General features: G+C 45.3%; 1 protein-coding gene across 2 annotated transcripts in view; it reads left to right on the top strand.

The window, feature by feature from the left end:
• Positions 1-17,752, top strand: part of SYNGR1 (synaptogyrin 1) — a 79,619-nt gene extending 61,867 nt beyond the window's left edge. Inside the window, exon 4 of one of the 2 annotated variants that reach the window (XM_078683469.1) lies at positions 15,697-17,752. In XM_078683469.1, the coding sequence (XP_078539595.1) occupies positions 15,697-15,921 (225 nt within the window). In that variant the 3' untranslated portion in view covers positions 15,922-17,752. Of the gene's footprint in view, positions 1-13,756; positions 14,545-15,696 lie in introns of those variants that run through there. The other variant, XM_078683471.1, reaches the window with a different exon arrangement.
• The last annotated feature ends 3,388 nt before the right edge of the window (positions 17,753-21,140 follow it).

Genomic DNA, 21,140 nt, shown 5'->3' with positions numbered 1-21,140 from the left:
CGCATTTGGCTTTGCACCGTCTTGTAACCTTTTTTATGCACTGTTACATTAGCCGGTAGATTAGCACTTGCATACACAGACTCATGCGCAGACAGGTTAGTGCTTGTGATTTCCACTGAACGCACAGGCACGTTGAAACGGGTGTCTGCTGTTCTATGTGAAGGGGAGCAATGGTGTCAGCCATGGTACACACTGGCCTGGTAGCACCTGTGTCTCACCAAGGGGAAAAGCCCCTGCCGGCTGCCACTGTTAATATGACTCCACAAATGGGCAACGTTGGGTAAGATATGGATGTACATTAAACACTGCATTGTTTCTGTGCTGAGATTTCTGGACAGGTACTTCAACATTTGGAACAAAAAGTGCCCTTCAGACATTAACTCAAGGCCTCGTCTGTTATCTTGTGTAGTTAGAACACAGTCTCACAGTTTCCTTTGAGTCTGCGCCATCTCTCGACTGCCTGTCCACCATTTGCCTTTTCTTTAGAGATGTTTATTCTTAGCATTCAGTTGTGACAGCATCAGGAATGAAAACCTGGGCCCCATAGTGCAAGGCAGAAGCCAATCCAGCATCATGTACTTTATTTTTTCACTTTTAATTCCTCCAGGATCTTCGAAGGGTTGGAACTCCTCTTCCCGATTCCTCACAATGTGAACATACGTTTTCGCAGAAGCCAGTGATGAGATGTGCAGTGGATGCCATTTTCTGGAAAGTCTTGATCAGCATCCGCAAAACAATCCAGATGAAAAGGGTGACGGGTCCACTGGGAAGTGAGAACTTTGACAATGGCATCTACTAGCAAAGGGGATGCCGGAGTCAAAACCATCGATAACTGAGCCACAACAAACGCTGCCTGTGAAGTGGTCATGTACAACGCCCATGAATAAGCTAATCTCCCCAACAATGAAGCCAGACAGAGCAAAAACATTCACCCATCATATTGAAGGTGTGCTTTTGGTTACTTTGGCTTTTAAACGGACATAACAATCCCCTTCAAAAACCTAAAAGACGGGCTTACCAGCACCAGGCCTACCTTTGCTGCCATGAAATAACCAATACAGAACAGCTGACAAATAGCCTAAGGCTGAGACCTCAATCAAAAGTGGCCAAACCACTGCAGCTATTGATCAGAACAGTCATGTAAACCGTCAAACCAATATCGATGACAACATTTTCCCTATTACCTAACGCACAATGGTCATCTAGGCCATCCTTGATGTCAAAGAAACCAGTGCGGCAGCTTGTGTCAACCGAACACATATGACCCATGAACAGCCATCCTGTTCTTTGGCCAGCACATGGTGAGGCTAAATGTCATGCTTTGCACTCGCAGTGCTGCGTGGCCCACAAAGCTACCTCAGTGGGCACATTGCCCCTCACACCTAACTTCCACAGAGTACCAGATGTCCTGACAAAGACCCTGGTCAAAAACTGGTGAAAGAGATTCTTCAAAGATAAGGTTTCAGAAGTTTGGAAACTTCTTTAATTGTGTTTCTGGCTAGGCTTGGAAGAGCACTCCAGTGATTTCCCGCCAAAAAGCTGTCTGTTGCATCTTGGAAAGGACAATCTGAGTGATTTGTTGTGGTATGCAGGTAGTGGACAAACTGGTCAATTAATTGAGCCTAATTAATATTGCAGATCTCTCATATTCAAACATCATGTTGTGAAATTGTCTCGACTGGGCTTAGGAAACCAGTGCAGATGATATCTGGATCACATGTTGGACAATTAAGTTACACAGATTTTTGGGGATAATGACTACATACCACTCGCTCTTGGACCAGATCAGTGCCAAGCAGTATGCTTTCAGCCAAGAGTGATCCTCCCTCATACAGTCATGTGCTGTTTCAGAGACACAAGAAGTCTTTAGAATGTTCCCACCCCTTTCCACTCTGCGTACTGACAGCTAAGTGTCAGTCACATGTCACAAATGTTAGTATGTCCTAAGCCCTCAAGCAACTGCTGCGTAAAGATGTTAAAAAAAAAAGAAAGGGGTGGAACTTCGTGGCACTAAGCAGCAAACGGAGGTGACGATAAGCAACAATGTAGCCATCTTGTCCTGTTGGAATGTGCTGGAAAAGACAGCCAAGACTCATGCAGAGGTAGCGAGAGCCCTTCACTCTCACCCATATTTCCACGATGTGCTCCAGCATAAAATTCAACCAATAGGTCCAACAGTTTCAGCCCTGCAATTTGTGCCTCATCAGCTCTTCTCAAAGGTGTCAAAGTGCTTCTGGAGTAGGAGATTAGCGATGCGCTTACTTTATGGGCAGAAAAAGGAAAGCTTGATATGGGGCTTCAGATGGCCATCTCTGTAGAATTGGTGTTTGGTTTGGTCACATACTCATGCAAAACTGAGTGAACCAGTACAGAGAGCCCAAGCTAAGAATGGAAACCTTGCCCTCTGGGAAATTACCTAGGCCTGAAGTACCCAACAACATAGCTTCAAGTTTTTCCATCTGTTAAGAAGGACTCCTTCAGGTAGTCTTTGAGACCTAGGGTGTGCAGCATGCGGGCATTAGTCCAAACTGGGAGTGTGTTGTCATTACATATTTGAAAGCGCATAGTGGTGCCTTCTTCAGTACCAGCACTGACGTTGCTGCAGACAGAGTTGGATTTGTAAGGCAGCCACTCGGGTGATGGGACGGTGTCTGAGTAACAACTGTGGGCCACTTTTTGAGCTGATTTGGGCTGTATCTGGTGTGTTCAGTTACCGCCAGCAGCCCAGTGGGGGACTGAGTGGTCTTTCCGGAGGCAGATGGACCTCTATTCCCTCCTTTTTATCAAAAGGGCAGAGGAGTCCTTCCCAGTCTCTCGGCGGGCCTGCCCATTAATGAATGCAGATCGAGCAGGAGCCTGGGGCCTTAGCAGAAGTAGCCTCACTTATATTCAGGCGGGATTCACAACTGTGACCTAATCCATGACAAAAGAGTCCTGGCACATTTGCATTTTTTTATCTCAGTGAAGTTAAGAAAACCTGCATCTTTTAGAGAAAATGCCTTCTTTTTAAAACACTGAAGCAGTGTTTTGTGAAAATGTACAATGCCCAAATGTGGGCCAATTAAAAAAAAATAATAATAATGTAGGGTGCCCGGTCCTACTTTTTATCTCAATCCAACCATGGCTGCGGAATGATTTTTCCTGTGTAGAAGCTGCCCTCCAAGATCATTGCAAGGCTTTGCATTCAGATTTATGTTCAGGGTATTTAGATTTAAGCTACTTTCGATCTGCTTATCTCGCGAGCTGTCTTAGAGAGGTTCTTTCTTGTGTGAGCCTCTGGTTATCCCACAGTTGTCTAATGTAGTGATTTTCTTGAAGACAGGCAACCGAGCCCGTGCCTCAGTAACGCTTCTGCAGGGGAGCAGAGTTAGGTACAAACTTGTAGTCCGTGTATCCCCCTTATATTTAGAGCTTTGCTGAGTTTTTTTCCAATTGATATAAAGCTGTTCAAGGTGATTGTTTTAGGATCAGATCAAACCCAGCTTTGCGAAGCCTGCTTTGGGCCCTGCCATGCTTCGTGATCCCAATGTATGGCCCTTTTAATGTGCAAGCATCTCAGTATGCTGAGCCATGCGGGATGCTCTCTAGCAGAGAAACAAGCTCTGGTCATTCCATCAGGAATTTGAACCCACATGTTAAGATCTTGCTTAAGCACGCCATCCCTTGAACATGTATTTGGCGGCCCGTATAACCAGCTTATGTGAGCAGGAATGGGAAAAGACAGGAAACTTTTATGATACTACATCAGATTGCCATGCCTTTTGTGGAAACTCTTGACCCGCACAATGGGCCCGATTCACAGAACTAACTTACTACAAAATCCTAAACTTACTACCATTTTGGTATTTACAGAAGGCACATACTCATTTTGGTATTCACAGAAGGCACTTACTCATTTTGGTATTCACAGAAGGCACTTACTCATTTTGGTATTCACAGAATGCACGTACTCATACTAACTTTATGTCCGCACTCTGGGCAGAGATTCTGTCCCGATTGTGGAGATTCTGTCCCGATTGTGGAGATTCTGTCCCGATTGTGGAGATTCTGTCCCGATTGTGGAGATTCTGTCCCGATTGTGGAGATTCTGCTCCCGATTGTGGAGATTCTGCTCCTGCTGGTGGAGATTCCGCTCCCGCTGGTGGAGATTCCGCTCCTGCTGGTGGAGATTCCGCTCCTGCTGGTGGAGATTCCGCTCCTGCTGGTGGAGATTCCGCTCCCGCTGGTGGAGATTCCGCTCCTGCTGGTGGAGATTCCGCTCCTGCTGGTGGAGATTCCGCTCCCGCTGGTGGAGATTCCGGCCCGATTGTGGAGATTCCGGCCGGTGCTCCACAACCAGCCGGAATCTCCACCAGTGGCCGGAATCTCCACCAGTGGCCGGAATCTCCACCATCGGCTGGAATCTCCACCATCGGGCTGGAATCTCCACCATCGGGCTGGAATCTCCATCTCCGGGCCGGATCTCTGGCCTCAGTGTGGACATAAGTTAGTATGAGTAAGTGCATTCTGTGCATATTACCAGAAGGAGTAAGTGACTTCTGTGAATATCAACATGCGTAAGTTCCTTCTGTGAATACCAAAAGGAGTAACTGCCTTATGTGAATACCAAAATGGTAGTAAGTTTAGGATTTTGTAGTAAGTTAGTTCTGTGAATCGTGCCCAGTGTGTGGAACAAATAGAGGGTGGAACAAAGATTCAAAATTGTTTTTTTGGGGGAGTTTTATATAGAGCGAACTCAACCCGAAAATATCAGAGCACTTTACATGAGCACCAGTCATGTTACAGATGCACACATTCCTTTTGTTAGGTGCAGGGAGATTAAGTGATTTGCCCAGAATAACAGGATGTTGAGCATCCCTGCTGAGACTTGAACCAGGTTCCCCAACTTTCAGGTCGACCCCTCTAGCTGTTCGGCACCAAGCAATCATGTCCAAAAGTATGAAGAGAGCCTGCTATTTGTGTAGCTCACCAAATTGCTAACAAGTAGTTGGAAAGTCTGCTCATAGGAAAAGGTATAATTTAGCCCCCACACAGTGACAGGGTATAATTGACTACAGATAGTAAAAGGATTGAGGGCTTGATAGCAAGAATATAACACAGATCCTCTCTTCCTGTGAGTGACCAATAAGAAGACGCTAATGGCTGGGCACACCATATGTCAATGGGACAAGTTAGAAAAGTTGCTATGGTTAATCCTTGAAGGTAAGAGGGAGAAGTTGTGTTTATCCTATTTAAAGGGAGAGTGAGTACAAATAACTGCTACAATGGATGCATCTTCGGTAGATGGATCAAATATCACAGAATATCCTTTTGAAAACTGTGTTTATGTTTAGGGATTAATAAAGCGCGTACCTGCCCGTAGGCTTCCCAGCGCTAGGAGAAAATGACATTGGTGATCATGGTTAAGTTGGTGGAGAGGATTTTAGGGAAAGAGCCATTTAAGTCTTTTCCTGAAGGCTACTTCATCAGTTAATAAGAGGACATCCTTGAGCAGTGAGTTTCAAATTTTGGGAGCCAGGTGTTGGAAGGATCTTCCTCCCCATCTAGCTCTGTTTATTCTGGCTTGCTGCATAAGATAGTCTGAGGAGGACCTTAGGGCCCTGCCTGGGATGTAATGTCCCACCAATTTTTTTTATTAAAGCAGGTCCTCTATTGTTCATGGCTCTGTGTGCGATGCAGGTTACTTTAAAGGTGATCCTTGCCTGAACTGGGAGCCAATGTAGGGTCTTCAGGGCAGTCTTGGCTGATACATTTCTCAGAATTTGGAGCAGGGTCCTTGCTGCGGCATTTTGTACTAGCTGTAGCCGATGGATAACATATTTTGGTGTTCCAAGATATAGTGAATTCCCGTAGTCCAGCTGTGACATAACCAGAGCTTGTACCACCGTTCTGTGGGATTGTAAAGGTAGGATGGGTAAGATTTTCCGGAGCATATTGAGTATTCCAAAGCATTTGCCTGATCGTTTCTTTTTCTTGGGTCTCAATACTTAGATTTTCATACAGCCAGATTCCTACGTTTTTTTATGGCCGTCTTGGGGATTGGGGGGTTCCCCTAACTGGGTTGGCCAGCTGATGATATTCCTGGGTATGGTTTGATTTCCTAAGAACATCAGCTCTGTTTTGTCTCCATTCAGTTTCAGGGAGCATTTACACATCCAGTTTGCTATCTTTGACATGCAGGGGCCTAGATTATTGTGTATGGACAGGGGATTATTCATCACTGACCGCACTAGTTGCATGTCGTTGGCGTATGATACTTTGGACATTCCGAATTCTTGTACTATCTCAGCCAGAGGCTGCATATATACATTAAAAAGTGTCGGATTTATTGCCGAGCCTTGTGGGACTCCGCATGAAAGTTGGAAGGTGTCTGAGAGATGTTCTCCTTCCATCAGTTGGAAGGATCTGTCTTCAAGGAATGAGGAAAGCTATTTTATCACCGTGCCTGTGATGCCTGCATCCTTTAATCTATTGATCAATGTGCAATGCTCTACCGTGTAAAACGCAGCGCTCAGGTCCAGTAGCAGGATGGCTGCTGTGCACCCCTGATCCAGGACTTTTTTAATACCACCAACAAAGCTGACTCAGGTTGAAATTCGATTTGTGTTTAGTGGAGCCGATGGTTGTCTTCTAGATATTGAGATAGAGGCTGGTTATCACTTTTTTTGGCAAGTTTGCCTAGCAGTGGTAAAAGGGAAACTGGGCAATAGTTTCCAGTTTCTGTTGTATCTAGATGTGTTTTTTTTATGGGGCCGTATGATCGCATATTTCCAGGATTTAGCGATCAGTCCTTGGGACAGAGAGAGCGATATCAAGGCTGCTGTGGCTGTTTGTGCTCTAGTGCCGGCCTGTGGAAGGATGACAGGCAGGATAGGATCTTGTGGGGAGCCAGACTTCATTTTTAGTAGGGTAGAGGTGAGGTCATCTACCCGTACCGATTTAAAATGATCTAGACCCTTTCCTAAATTGGTGCTTCAATTACCATTAGTGTCAATGTAGGAGTCCTCTTTTAAGGTGTTTCTGTTTTGTTGCAGATTCTCATACAGTGTTTCCATCTTGTTTTTAAAGAAATTCACCATCTGATTACATCTTTTTTGGGATGACGGCTTGGGATTCAGTTCATGATTAGTGGTTGTTAGGGTGCGCACTACTTTGAATAGCTGTGGCAGCAAAGGCAATAAGGGATATGCTGGTGGAACCCAATGCTCCACCACACAGAGGTCACACTGGCTCTAAACAACAGCACGAGGGACACTCGAAGGTCTGCCCAGTGGCTGACACCAAAACAGCCAAGGAATGATCCATTTATGATTTGTAAAGTAGATGCAGTAATAGGTGGCAGCCACCACAGATCATCACAATCTCAACTTGAAGATGCAGTTACGAAAATAATGGCGATCACTACGCAAGCAACTATAACTGGTTTACTGATCCAACATGTGCCGACTAACTCTTTTCACACAAAGGAGGAAAGATGTAAAACTCTTGCAAGAACTTGTGACGCTCTGCTTGTAAAGGGTGGCATAAAACCAGTACCAGTGTAACAATAAAGACAAGGAGGATGCTCTTTTTATTTCTGTCTTCCTAGTGTCAAAGAAAGATGGTAAACTACAACTTACAGAACACTAGTACGGACCATTAACCAGTACTGATACAGAATAAAGAGTTTAGAAAGTGCCTGCTATTCACCTCGAGCCAAGCACACCACCACTGAATAGTCTACTATGGGTTACATGATAGTCTAATAAGTGTCTGTAGTTGAAGTCCGTCTCGACATACTCGGTAGATGCTTACCCTTGTCTGAGCAACAGTCCGCTCCATGACTAATCTATGACGCAGCTCAGTTTTATTTATTAAATCATACTTGACCCCAACACAGACCATCAAATTCCAAGGAGTGGATACCAGTCAACACAGGCAAAGTGTGTACCCTTCTCATCGCAGTGAGTTTGTATTCGTTCCACATCCAGAATCAGCTGTAAGAGATGGCATCACATGGGACAATGGGAATGATCAATTTGTTGCTGGACATGACATGTTTAGTGTACATACACCCGCTGTAGGAGTATCTCGAAGACCTGTGGACATAGATGACGAACCTGGATAAATGTAGTTGTCAACCAATCAATCAATATATCAAACAACTTTATTTGGTTTACAGCTGTAAAACCATAAAAGTTCACATATTCATAAAAACAGTAATAGAAATTCATAAAACCATTTATCCAATTCATTACATATAAGAAGTTAATTCATAAATAAAATGCCCGTTAAAATCAATTCTCCAGTAGAGTCAAAGGTTCCATTAGACCTAGAGTTGAATAGAGCCCACAGTCCTGGCGGTTATTGTATCACTAGCGGGGGACTGAATTAATAAGTTACCCTCCAGAATACTGCCCTCTAGTCAAATAATGTCCTACTTTTTACTGCGAATTTGAGAAAGTTAAGAACAAATAAAACAGAATCTTCAGATAGCGGCAATAAGTAGATCAAAGCTGGGCGGGCCTGCCTAAATTTCAGTCTCTTTAAAACCGGAACCATGAGTTTCCTCCTGGGATCGCATAGAAACTGCAAAAGAATAAAAAATGAAGCAAATCCTGTGGAGTCACAACTGCAGGATGCTAAAGGCTGTCCTCTATGGCAACCCCCAGGGAAAGCTAACAGGAGATGGAAGAAATCCAGACGGAACCTAGTCAGCAGAAAACGTTCATATATGCTGAAAGAACCCAAAAGATAAGGCTCTATAGTTGGTGATGTTTTCAAGATTATACATTTTCACACACTGGGTTTCTGCAATTCAAGCCCTTCCCTCTCTAGTTTCATTAGACTACAGAAGGACTCCCTTACTCAAACCAAATCCTTCTTAGATATAATTTCCTGGTTGGTATATAAATCTGGTCTGCCTAGTCTGTCAAAACTGGACAATATATATTTTAGCCAAGGTATGTGGTGCGCATAATCTAGCGACATACACTCTTTCAGTATCCTCTGGGTCAGCAGCAATTCCTCATTCCACCATGTTTTCAACCAAAATATTAGTGGGTGTAGGGCCACGGTATCACTCTGGTAAGGGACCCCCATTTCTTCATGTACAACCAAATTTGAGATCCCATTTGTGATACCCAGTAACCGCTTCAGGAACCTGTTCTCGGCCACTTGCAAATCTTCCATAACTACATGCCCCCATATTTCACTACCATAAGCAGCAAATAGGACACATTTGGCCTGATATATTTTCAGAAGTTCTGCTATCGGTCTTTTACCTATTTTGGCTGGCAAAATTAAAAATGGCCACATTCGCTCGTGCTAAGTCACCTCTCTTTCTCTGCTTTAGTGGGCCCCAATTCTGGTGTTCGTCTAGTATTACTACCAAATATGAGAGAACCTCGGTACCGGCAACCTCCACAGTACAAACTCTAAACTGAAAGGACTATTTTGTACGGGTACCTATCTGCATCGCAAAGAATTTTGAGTCATTTATGGACAGGTCCCTGTCCTTCATGAAAGCGGAGAAAGAGTCCAGCAGGGTTTGTAACCCCCTAGCAATCCTACTTATAAGGACCGCGTCATCCGCATAAGATAGCGTGCTCCTCTGTCCCGGTTGTCAACCTTTCCAGAAGCACACAACCCACCACCTTGACCACAGAATCCAACAAGGAGATAGGCCTGTAACAATGGGTACTATCACGGTTGCCCTTCTTAAAAACTGGCACTATGGTTGAGGTTACACATGGCTCAGGGCAACCGGATCTTGACGCTGCATTCAAAACTGCGGCAAGAACAGAAGCCCAGAGGGTTGGATTTGATTTAAAAAGATCAGCTGGGATATGGTCAGGTCCCGGGGCTTTATTACTGGACAATCCCATGATATCTTCTTTGATCTCAGAACAGCTAAAAACCAGAACAGAGTCTTCAACCACCCTAGGTAGTAAGCACATTAGCTCAGGGGGGCACTCAAATATATCTTCATAGTGGTGTACCCACTTTTCCTCTGTTATGTTAGCAGCTACCACGCTCCCATCCTCAGTGTTTAAAAAGGGGCTATTAATTCTCTTCCAGAATCGCGAGCTATCTTTCAGTGTGCTTGCATCGATAAAGTCCCTCCATATTTCCTCTTTTAAAGCAGATTTTCGACTTACAAGTGCTAACTTGTATTCCCTACAGCAAGATCTCACCTGAATAGGGTCCTTAGGGCATTTGCTGAGTGCCTCCCTCAGCTTCCTAGCCGCCTTTGAATAAAGGGAGTCAAACAATCTAGGAGACTGACTGGCAGATTGTCTCGCTGGGGCACTTAGAAACTCACCTAGCCAGCTCACTGGCTCACTAAGACGTCAAGTATTCATAAAACACATCTGGAGCTATCTGGGTCCATTGTAACCTCCTCCCACCATCAGTTGGTCTCACCACCCCGCTTTGAACAGCCCCTCCCCCCCCCTGTATACCATATAGGGTACCTGAAATTACACACATAGGGGATTATGATCACTGTAAACACTTGCTTGTATGGCAAATCCGACAAATAGATCTAATATGGGTGAGGATACCAGAATAAAATCTATAAACGATCCTTCACCTCTACCTTTAAAAGATGGAATAGCTAATTTACTAGGTGAATCAGATAATCACATGAGGGACACCAAGTCGAATTCCTGTAGGAGGTCATTCAGTGACTCCCACTGCCTGGAATGTTCAAAGTGGATACCCTGAACACGTGGACAACCCATCTCGGCCACCCGAAATAACCTGTGGTCACCACATGTATAAGTATTAAAGTCCCCAGCAATCACAAGATCTCCAAAGGTCGTATTCATATGCTGCCTTACAAAAGAGCCTAGCAAAGTTATTTTACCTGCTTCGTTGTTGTATGATACTGAGTTATAGAAATTTATGAGGCCCAGCTTATGGCGCCCCCTATGGAGTACCAATGCCTGTATGCATGGGTTTTCGAAAGTCATGACCTTGTAGTTGTCTTCTCCCTCCACGTTACATCATAAATTACTTGGTGAAACACACAGGGCTTAAAGAGGGGAACCACCCAACGTGTCCCACATGGGGCGGTTGGAACAGATGCGTTTGTCCCAGATATGCGAGTACACATACAAACACTGAAAACACAGGGGAAAAAAAGGAAAAGCAGCTCGACCAACATTGTATGGAACACATAATGTCTTTTCTAGATGCGAAAAAAGAGGCACAACTATTTGTGTGAATGCCCCGACAATCTATTGCATATTGAAGGAAGGGAGAATTTGCTTCAGATGGTTGGTACTGAGTCAAAATATATGTGTTGGATGGCTCTAAATGGGCCTCCGAAAAGGGCGACATCTAGCAAAACAAAAACACTATGCATGCATTGGAACTCTGCCACACATGGGTTAATGACATAGCTGCACAATGCGAGACACAACTCCACAATCTCTGCGTAGTAAAGACTGAATTGTGATGAAGGGTTAAAATCACACTCTACCATCTAATCACCAAAAAGAGCATTTCTTATCTACCTTGGTAGCATAAAGGTCCTATATGGCCCCACCAGAGAGAATCTGGAAAGATGCTTAGATTCCCACATCTTTTGCCATGTATACTCAGCAAATGAAATCCCACAGATTCCCTGAATTCCGGGTTTATAGACCCAAGCCAAAGGCCAAAAAGACACACCTTAGGTTAACAAAATACACTAGGCGTACAATAATGTTAAACGTGCAAATCTGTTGGACTGAAAACGAGGTAAATTGGGCCACCACGAAGTACTGTAATTTTCCACAGCATCAAGACCAACACCCACACACGTACGCAAACCCAGCTGGTACAAGTTGGCACATCTTGGGACTTTTTACTGAAATATTGTTTTGAAACTTAGCTTACCGAAATAAAAGCTGCAACGTCTTGCAAATGCTAGCACCTGGCGTACGTTCCGCTCTCGCATACATTTTTAGAAATATGTACAGAACAAGATGATCTTTGTTTATGTTCTGCGGTCAAGCATGGCCGACCAACCGTTAGGACACCTGACTGCCCCCACTGTGCATGTTTGCCTCCTGGTGTTTAAAAAGGTGTTGCAAAGGAGCTGGTGAGTAAATTGTGTAATTCATTACCTAGTTGTCTCCTTGCATGCCTGACCTGCAAGTTGCACATGGACCTTATGTACATCAACGCCCGCATTTAATTATCCTCCTTTACTATCTTCAGAAAGACTCTAGGCACAGGTTCACTTTTTTGGACTCCAGTTGTGCTCACTGTGGGGAGGGATGTTCCCACTCACCAAGTTGCTGACCACAGCATTGAAACTTCAGCTGCTTCAATCCAGACAGAGGCCATACCTTGCACAAAAGCCACTTACAACACCTCTCCTGAAGAACAAAAAATCATCTTCATTGAGATGACATTAGCCTACATAGTACAATAGCTACACTCATCAGCTGCTAAACCGCACGTCGAAACAAAATGGTGCTCAGAATGCAGGGCTCCTTCCTGTGCAGGGTACTGCTGGAATTTAACTTAAATAAGACCATAGACTTATCACCATTTTTTCGGAAACCTAATGCACCAGCAGAGAGGAACCTGAATGCTCTGGACCTCCAACAGGAATTCAAACACCATGAAAACTGATTGATTGCAATTGAAATTGCTTGAAGGCTGGTTGTTGCTTCCTTATGCTCCACTGAAAGTAAAAGCCTTTAAAAGGTTCATCTTGGTGATATGGTTAGTGGTATAAATGAGCAAAATGTGTGGTTTATGGGGGCACATAAGACACTCAGCGTTCTTATGAAAGCTGCCACATAGTGCTCTCTGAGATCAGCACTTTTAGTAAACTTAACTAGGTGTACTTCCAGTTGGAGCCCTCTTTCAGAAAGGTCATTACATGATTCTCTGTGGGCAGCATGTGAATCTACTATAATTTCATTCTGAAAAAGGAAATGCTGCCTATCTATTTCTAACATCACTTTGGCAGCTTCAAGTATGTTACAGCTTTACCTGTGGCCCATCTGACCTTCATTGGATGTGGAAGAGGATTGAAGGTGTAAGCAGACCACAGGCAAAGCCTTGAGGACAATCTGAAAAGTGTACCTGCCTAAAACAGTTTTGGCATTATGCGCAACAGTGGCTATAAAAAGGTACTGATTGCCGGCAAGCAAAGGTTGTAGGAAGGTTTTAAGGCCAGCATAGATCATAAGAAGCTTCCAAGTGCAGGCACACATCAGGGCAACAACCACAGTGCGTTAGCATGCCAACAGTTGTATTGTTGTCTGAATGTATCACTTGATGGCAGAACTACATACAGCTTGTGAATCTATAACCTTTCTTAATCTTCATATATTTTGTCACAGTAAGTATGATTCCATTTGTGTTGCCCCAACAGCAAGTTATCCACTTACCCTAGTCTGGGGGTGTTTGGCACGCCCCCCTGAAGTTTCTTCCGTCTCTACTATTCTTTCTACTGTTTTATTCCACACTTCTAATCTCCCATCACCACTCTTTCCTTCTCAACACAACCTTATCTTCAGATCTCTCGGTCAAAACACTCCCTCAATCCCACTGGTCTTCTCTCCAAAATCTCAACCTTGACACACTCTCCAGTGCACACTGTCGCCTTCCTACTACGCTCTTGTCTCATCTCCTCACTCCTTCTTATTCTGAACAATCTCTATTATCCAAACAACCCTTTCGTCCTGACCACTCTCTACCACTTCACTGCTCTGCCTGCCTCCTCAATGTGTGCCTCACCATTTTCCCATTCGTGTTTTTTCTCCCACAGCTGGCCTCAACACTGCTGGCTCTGCAACGATTCAAGGACCTTTCTTTCCAGGAGGAATACAGCCGTCTTTTCCCCAATCCGCCTCCCACTGTGGCCTAACCTCCCTTTTGTCCCCAGTGGGTGCCTTGGGGGGTAGGGGCAGAAGTAAAACAAAATACAGTCCATGCCCCGAGGAACAGTGAGCGAAGATTGTATGACACGGTGCCAAATAACCACACAATATAGAGTATTCAAAACGAGGCGTGTCTGAACAGTCTGACGCGAGCCTTTGTGCCATCAGACTTGAATTTTTGTCTAATTTTGTCCTTTGAAAAATTTGCTATAGAAAGGAATATTAGGTAGATAGTGTTTATGTAATAGGTAACACGATTCCTGCCACCGAGAAAAGCTGATAAGACGAGGACACCTTTAGGAAAGTTGTCCTCTTTGTTGTTTTGTCACAGACAACAGTATTTTTTGCTGCCATCTCTGAGGACGATGAGTGGTGCCTCAGTGGAGGTTCCTCTTGGTCGCAGAGGATGTTGCGCACTTCATATTAATAGCTGCGACAGTTTGCTTAACTCTTTTCTCAGAGTGACCAGGCAACAGCTGTCATAAGAGGTATTATTACTTATGTCAATGGTATCACACGCACTCGTTGGCCTCGGTTCCACCCTTCCTCTCCACTAACCTCTATCACAGAACTACTTTCTGCTCTATGCTGTTGCCCTTTTTTGATATTATCGCACTATAGTCAAAGGGATAAAGTCGATTTCCCACACTTCTATACCGGTCATTAACAGTCCCAAACAGCCTGCCTGAGTATTTCTCAACCCTCTAGTAAGGGGCTGGTTGGAGGGGGAGTAGAACATTTTTTCTACATATTATTTTCTGTCTGTCCTGTCTAAAAACATCTGTGCCCTGAGAGTCTATCCCTCAAATGGGCCAATCAGGCGCACATTCTGTTTGCCACAGAGGACACTTTCTTCCTGAAGCAAAGATCATTTCATACCCTTAGCTAAAGTCACCTCTTTTCAACAATTTAGGGCACTGCTTGTCCATAGCTAAGGAAAAATGCTACCCCAGCTAACGTCTTTTGCTGTCAATTGCGAAAGACGCTTGGTGTCCAGAGTTAATACCACTTCCTGTCTGCCGATGGAACACTTCCTGCCTGTAGCTAAGGAATCTTCCTGCCTGAAGCTAGAGGGACTTCCTGTGTAAAATTGAAAAGTTTTTGAGCACCCTGCTTGTTTTTCTTGGTGTTGAAATGTATTAACCAATAATTCCTTTACTCTGTGTGGTGTGCTCAAATTTAACAAATACTAACAAAGGCTTTTGTCTCTGTCTTCTCCCTTCACTTACTCCACTGCCTCATATCTCCCCACCCTTGTTAATTTCTTACCTTCTGTGTCACCAATTCACTCCATCTGTTGACCACTCGCCCCTTTCATTCCCCCCTCTCTGCTTGATGACCTATCACACCTGTGTCTTTCCACCCCCATTCGACCAATATATCCCTCTTCCTTTCGCTTCATGTCTCCACGTCTCTTTCCCCACACCCTGACACTACTTATCCATTCGTCCCTTGTGCTCACATGTTAATCACCCTATTATTTCCCTCACTCTGCATCCCTTTCTCCACCTCCCCTGGCCCGTTATCACCCTAATTACATCTCCCCTGATCCACCTTTATGAACACTGTGCATCTCCCAATATTCTACAACTTATCCCTTAACGCCTCAACTACTCACGCCACCACCTCCCTGTTTTTCACTCCGCTCATCATTACCCCCTCCATGTCGCTCGTCCATTGCTTTGTGTCCACATGTGTCTCTCCTACTTCCTTCCTCCCGCCCCACATATGCCATTTATCTTTTCCCTGCTCTTGTCTCGTTTGTCTCCTCCCCATCTTCCACCCTGTAACCGCTCACCCTTTCTCATCCTATCCCTCCTCAAAAAAGGCTGGCCAGGCCTTCCTGGCCTTCCAGCGCTACCGGATTGGTGCTGACTCCGCCCTGTTCTCCCAGGACTACACGGACCCCAGTCTGGACCCTGGAGTCCCATATGCACCCTACGCCACTGGCACGGAGGCCTACCAGGATTCCGGAGTCGAAGCCTACCAGCACACTGGGTCAACAGAAGCCTTCAACCCCGATACACAGGGATACCAGACTCAGGACTACTAACAGCGTCCACCCAAACATCTCCCAGCGGACAGGACCAGCAGACACTTTCGCCAACTTCCATCCTTTTTTCCTTATTTGTTTGCCCCCCTCAGTAGCATTGGGGATAGAGTGGGTGGTTGTTACTGTACATGGTATTGTATGTGCGGTCAGAGGGTGGGTAGGGGAAATCCATAGAAACCAATAGAGTTTGAGATGCAGGCACCTTGCCCTCCACTATTGAGGGAGGCATGATTCCAGCCCTTGGGGGGGGGGGGGAAATATCTGAGCACGTTGAGGCAGCATTGTGGGAACTAGACGTTGATCTGTCTTGCGAGAGAGAGGCCCATCTCATAATATTTATATATCTCATTAGGAAGAAGTCATGTTACTGTTACAGCGAATAATTAATAAGCGGTGGAAGTCAAGGGCTCTTTAAAGATGTTTTATTTGGGGACATTATTCTGAATTAATGGTAAACGCTGGGGCTGTGGTGCAATGTGCTCATGAACAGTGACTTGCTTTGTCTGGACGGGTGGAGTGCGCCCGAGAGGAAGCTCAGCACGCAACAATGAATTTATTTCCGCCTCTACAGGGAGTTTCTCACAGAATAATATATTCTGTACACTAGAGGGAGCTCACACGTTAATAATACAATGTACCAATTTAGGGTGCACCTCACACAGTAATGTCATACAATTCGAGGTACTTGCACGACAGTCCTCACACACAGGTATCACATTCCGCCAACAGAGGGAGCTCGTCGTACGCTGATGTCCTATTCCAGGCACTGGCAATGGCTCAACGGGCACTAAAATAACTTAGCCGCTGGAGGGAGCTCAATTAGACTATTTTAACCATCACGAGTACCCTTCACATGGTGATATCATGACTCCTTCCCAGGGAATACTCATAATGCACTGATTCTACTATTAGAGATTGAGTATGGCAGACTGATTGATGTTAGGCAGGGGATGCTAACCACATTGATATATTCTGCCACAAGATAGTACCCATCACACATTGATATCTTATTCTAAACACTAGAGGGAGCTCGTCAAACACTAATAGAATTTTCCAGCAGAAGATGGCGCTCGCCAAGTACTGATATCATAGTCTACAACTGGGAAGTTGAGCATCACGGTCTAATCCAATGTACCAAAACTAGAAGTCTCGCGAGACTCCCATTGCTGCTCCATTCCACAACTAGCGGCGCGTACATCACTGTCTTATCTCATATTTAACCACTAGATGGCGCACTTTGCACATTGATAACATATTGCAGCTCTACTGCGTCCATGAGTCTCACCCCTTCCGACTCTGACCGGCGAAAAAGAGAAGCTTTACTTCACTTAGCTTTTAGGGCGCAAATGCCAAAACCCTTCATCTGCGTACTTCAAGTCTCTGTTTTCACTTTAAATGCTATCAAGACGTTCTCTAGTGTTACAGTTTGTCCTTCTCAAACGACGAAGCCCCCAGCCACCCTTTCTAGCACACAGCTGCTTTACTGCCTGTCCCGTCTGCACACAAAACAAATATCTGTATATATAAAATGACGTGTAATATAAATCTATATATATATATGTATGTAAAAGACACTGTGCATCGTACGGTAGTAACTAGTGTGTTTGACCGAAACATTTCATCAGTGTTCAGTAATGTGTAGTGTACTGTTTGTCTATGGTTTAGGAGAAAACTGTTATTAAATTAATAAAAAAAAACTGGAGGTCATGTAACTTTCCGTCCACAAAAGAGACTGTAAGGGTGACGCAAGCGACAATGTTATTTATCGATAAAGTGACAAATATCCAAATAAAGCAATCTGTGACAGTTGAAAAAACAGAAAGCAAAAAAAGTGTGTTTATTGTCTTATTAAATGCGTTTTGTCACTATTTTGGAGGGAAACGCCCTAAACGCACTGAGTGAGGCTTTGATTGCCTTTGTTTTCTGCCTTATTTATATCTACAGTATAAAACGTCAATTAAATTCTATGCACAGCAGAATTCTCTTTGTAAAAATATCATTTGAAGTACGAAAAAAAGAATTTATTTCCAAGAGTTTAAGATTTTCTGCTTGCGGTAAAACATGGTGTTCGGCATTATTCACAATAAATAAGGCCAACAGTTGGCCAGCCTTTGCTACAAAATAAATTAAAAAAAAAACGTTGACCTGTCAACCCCATCAAGCTATTTATTGCCATGTCCATGAACTCCCTTTTTTCTCCAGATTCCTGGACGGTCTTGATTGATGCACCATCGCTTTCATGTGGACCCAAAAGGGACCTGTTCAGGTGTTTGCATGCTGAAACCAAGTGCTACGTAGCACTGTTGTGGCCCACAGAATAGACTGGGACGTCATTTGTACACAACATAACATTAGCGTTGACCATTATGCAGTACACATCACTTTACGTCTAATAATTTGCAAATTGGGAGCCACTTTGAGCCAAAACATTTGGGTTAGCAAAAGTGACGCCACCCACACCAATGGTCTCAGGTGACGTCACAGGAAGTTATACTACACTTTTTTTGGGCACCATTTACTTCACAGGAAGTGAAAGGACAGTTTTTTTTTTTACCCAAAATGATGCGATATTTTCTTTGTTTTCAAATAAACTGTAGTGATAACTTGTCTTTGTAGCATACAAATTAAGAGGTGTGTAAATAGAAGGAACGACACCCTGCCAAAATGGATACCGGAGGTCCTCTAAGGGATCCTCACAAATTATAGGGGGAGCAGTCTCATCAATGCATCAGAGCCATCAAATATACATCAATCAGTCAATCATTATTATAGAAATATATTTATTTGTCTTTATACAATAGGACATTTCTAAAAAAACATTCAATAAATACATACAAGGGATTCAGCAGATGAGGTCAATGTGTTTCTTTCATATAACATAGTGACAAGGATATATTCACACTATTCAAGGTTCCATACACTCCAGGGCAATCCTAACAACTCACACAAACATTCATACTTTTAGGGGGTCATTCAGTCTAGCATATACTCAAACAATTAATCCGGGAGTAGCTGACAATGCCTGCAACTGAAGGGTGAGATAATGGTTGCATGGACGGGGGCGTTGAAATAAGAAGGCAGATTAGATGATAAATGTTGTCCGAGGGACTCAAATACTGCCGTTCTTAGAGAAAGCACCGACGCGCGTTTCGGTGTAAGACACCTTCGTCAGGGCAAGCAGGTACCGCCATGGAGGGGAACAAACCGGCTGAAAATTAAAAACATTTCCTGGTATTAGACAGGTGAATGGTTTCATTTTTGTGGTCTGCATGATTATTGAAAATAAAAATTGCTTATGGTATTATGATATATATTATACATTTTAAATATTAGGACTCTGATATCATATAGAGGCTCCCAGGATGCATCTCCCCACTGTCGGAGAGTTACGGCCAAACACAATTCGAGGCCTGGGTGAAGACAAAGAAATCATGGCTCTACACTTCAAACAATCAATCATTCATTCCAGCATGATTATTCAAGAGCATACCATAAAAATATTGGTGTTCCATTGTGTTTAAGATGGAATTTAAATGTTACCTGGGGTTCTGAAAACTTTCAGGCGACACGAAGGTTCACAGGAACCAAGTTCTCTAACTTAGATATAAAGGGATTTCTATTCGGCTGAAGAGAAGATCCTGTTTTTCTTTTCTGTTTGAGTTAGAAACAAGAAGGATATTGAGGATTTATATATCCGCTGTTGGACCCGGCCTCGTGGCGTGGTCCTACCCCTCCCGCGTGGCGGGCCCCGGACGACATCGGCCCTCCACAGAGCCCCGGGCGGCCCCTTCCGCCCGATCCTGCACGCACCAACACTATCGGTCCGGTTACCACCACGGGCCACCACACCGGCCTGACTCCATCATGGGCCCATCACGTCCGGAGCACGAGGCCTCGCCCGACTCCATCTTGGGACCACCACGTCACGAACACGTGGCCTCGGCCCCGGCCCAGGCCCCAGCGAAGCCCCGACATCGAGGCGCCAAGATCTACCCAGGTGGTCGAGTGGCCACTCAACAGATCCCAGAGGAGGGAAGTTTCGATGGGCCTCCAACCCTCCCCGGACGCCTGGTATCGATCGCCCTCCGGCCTCCCCGGGCGCTGGCTCCACCCCCCTGCTGGGTGTCTGGACACCATCTTCCCGGCCCCTCTGGCCCCCAGGCGCGAGGGTCCGGACATCAAAGGACTCCAGTCCTATATCTGGGCCAGCCCCGGAGTAGGACGGCAGTTGTATCCTGGACTGGAAAGCCCTACTGACGCTGTCACGGCCGACACCAGAAGAACTCATTGACCCTGTAACCCGAGGATACCCTGAGAGCCTGCTGGCGCTGCCGCGGCCCACCTTTGCCGAACCATCTTGAGAGCCTGCTGGCGCTGCCGCGGCCCACCTTTGCCGAACCATCTTGAGAGCCTGCTGGCGCTGCCGCGGCCCACCTTTGCCGAACCATCTTGAGAGCCTGCTGGCGCTGCCGCGGCCCACCTTTGCCGAACCATCTTGAGAGCCTGCTGGTGCTGCCGCGGCCCACCTTTGCCGAACCATCTTGAGACCTGCTGGCGCTGCCGCGGCTCGACCTCTCGGAACCCCCCGGCTCGAGGATTGAGAGCTGTGCGCAGGGTATCCCGTCCTACGCCCCAACCGAGACTGTCCCGCTACCCTGACCCCCCTTTTACGAGACTTTAAAGACCCCTCAAACTACTTGTACATAGCGCTGGGACCCAGCAGCCTTTATTTCCTGATAAAGCTTACGAACTCGACCTCTGGTGTGTTGTCCATTTGTAGTGTTGTGGTTACTCTGCTGTACGATCCTAGGAGAGGGCCCTCACCCCAGATGCCTCTCAGTAACGCTCGGCTACTTCTTGACGGAGAGGTGGACCTAGGGGTGGTCAGTCAGACATCTTCTGCCTCCCCCGGGGTCGCCTTTCTAACATTGGTGGCAGGCGACGGGATCCGAGCCGACGCAGATCATACAGAGAGTAATTCACTCACTACCGAGAAAAACACACCGCGACCATGACTACTCAGGAAACCAGACCGACTGCGGAATTCCAGAAAGAAAAGATGGAAGATTACAGCCACAAGGAATTAAAACAATTCTGCAAGGATCTAGGCATCGCTACCACGGGCCTCAACACCAAAGAGGACTTTAAATCAGCCCTGCAAGCCTGGGCGGACGCCGATAACGCGCCACCCCAGAATGAAGACAACCCGGGCCCGAATG

Source organism: Lissotriton helveticus, chromosome 1_1 (assembly GCF_964261635.1).
Source record: "Lissotriton helveticus chromosome 1_1, aLisHel1.1, whole genome shotgun sequence".
Lineage (NCBI taxonomy): Eukaryota > Metazoa > Chordata > Amphibia > Caudata > Salamandridae > Lissotriton > Lissotriton helveticus.
Note: the sequence above shows the minus strand (reverse complement) of the source record. Positions and strands in the feature narration are given on the sequence as shown.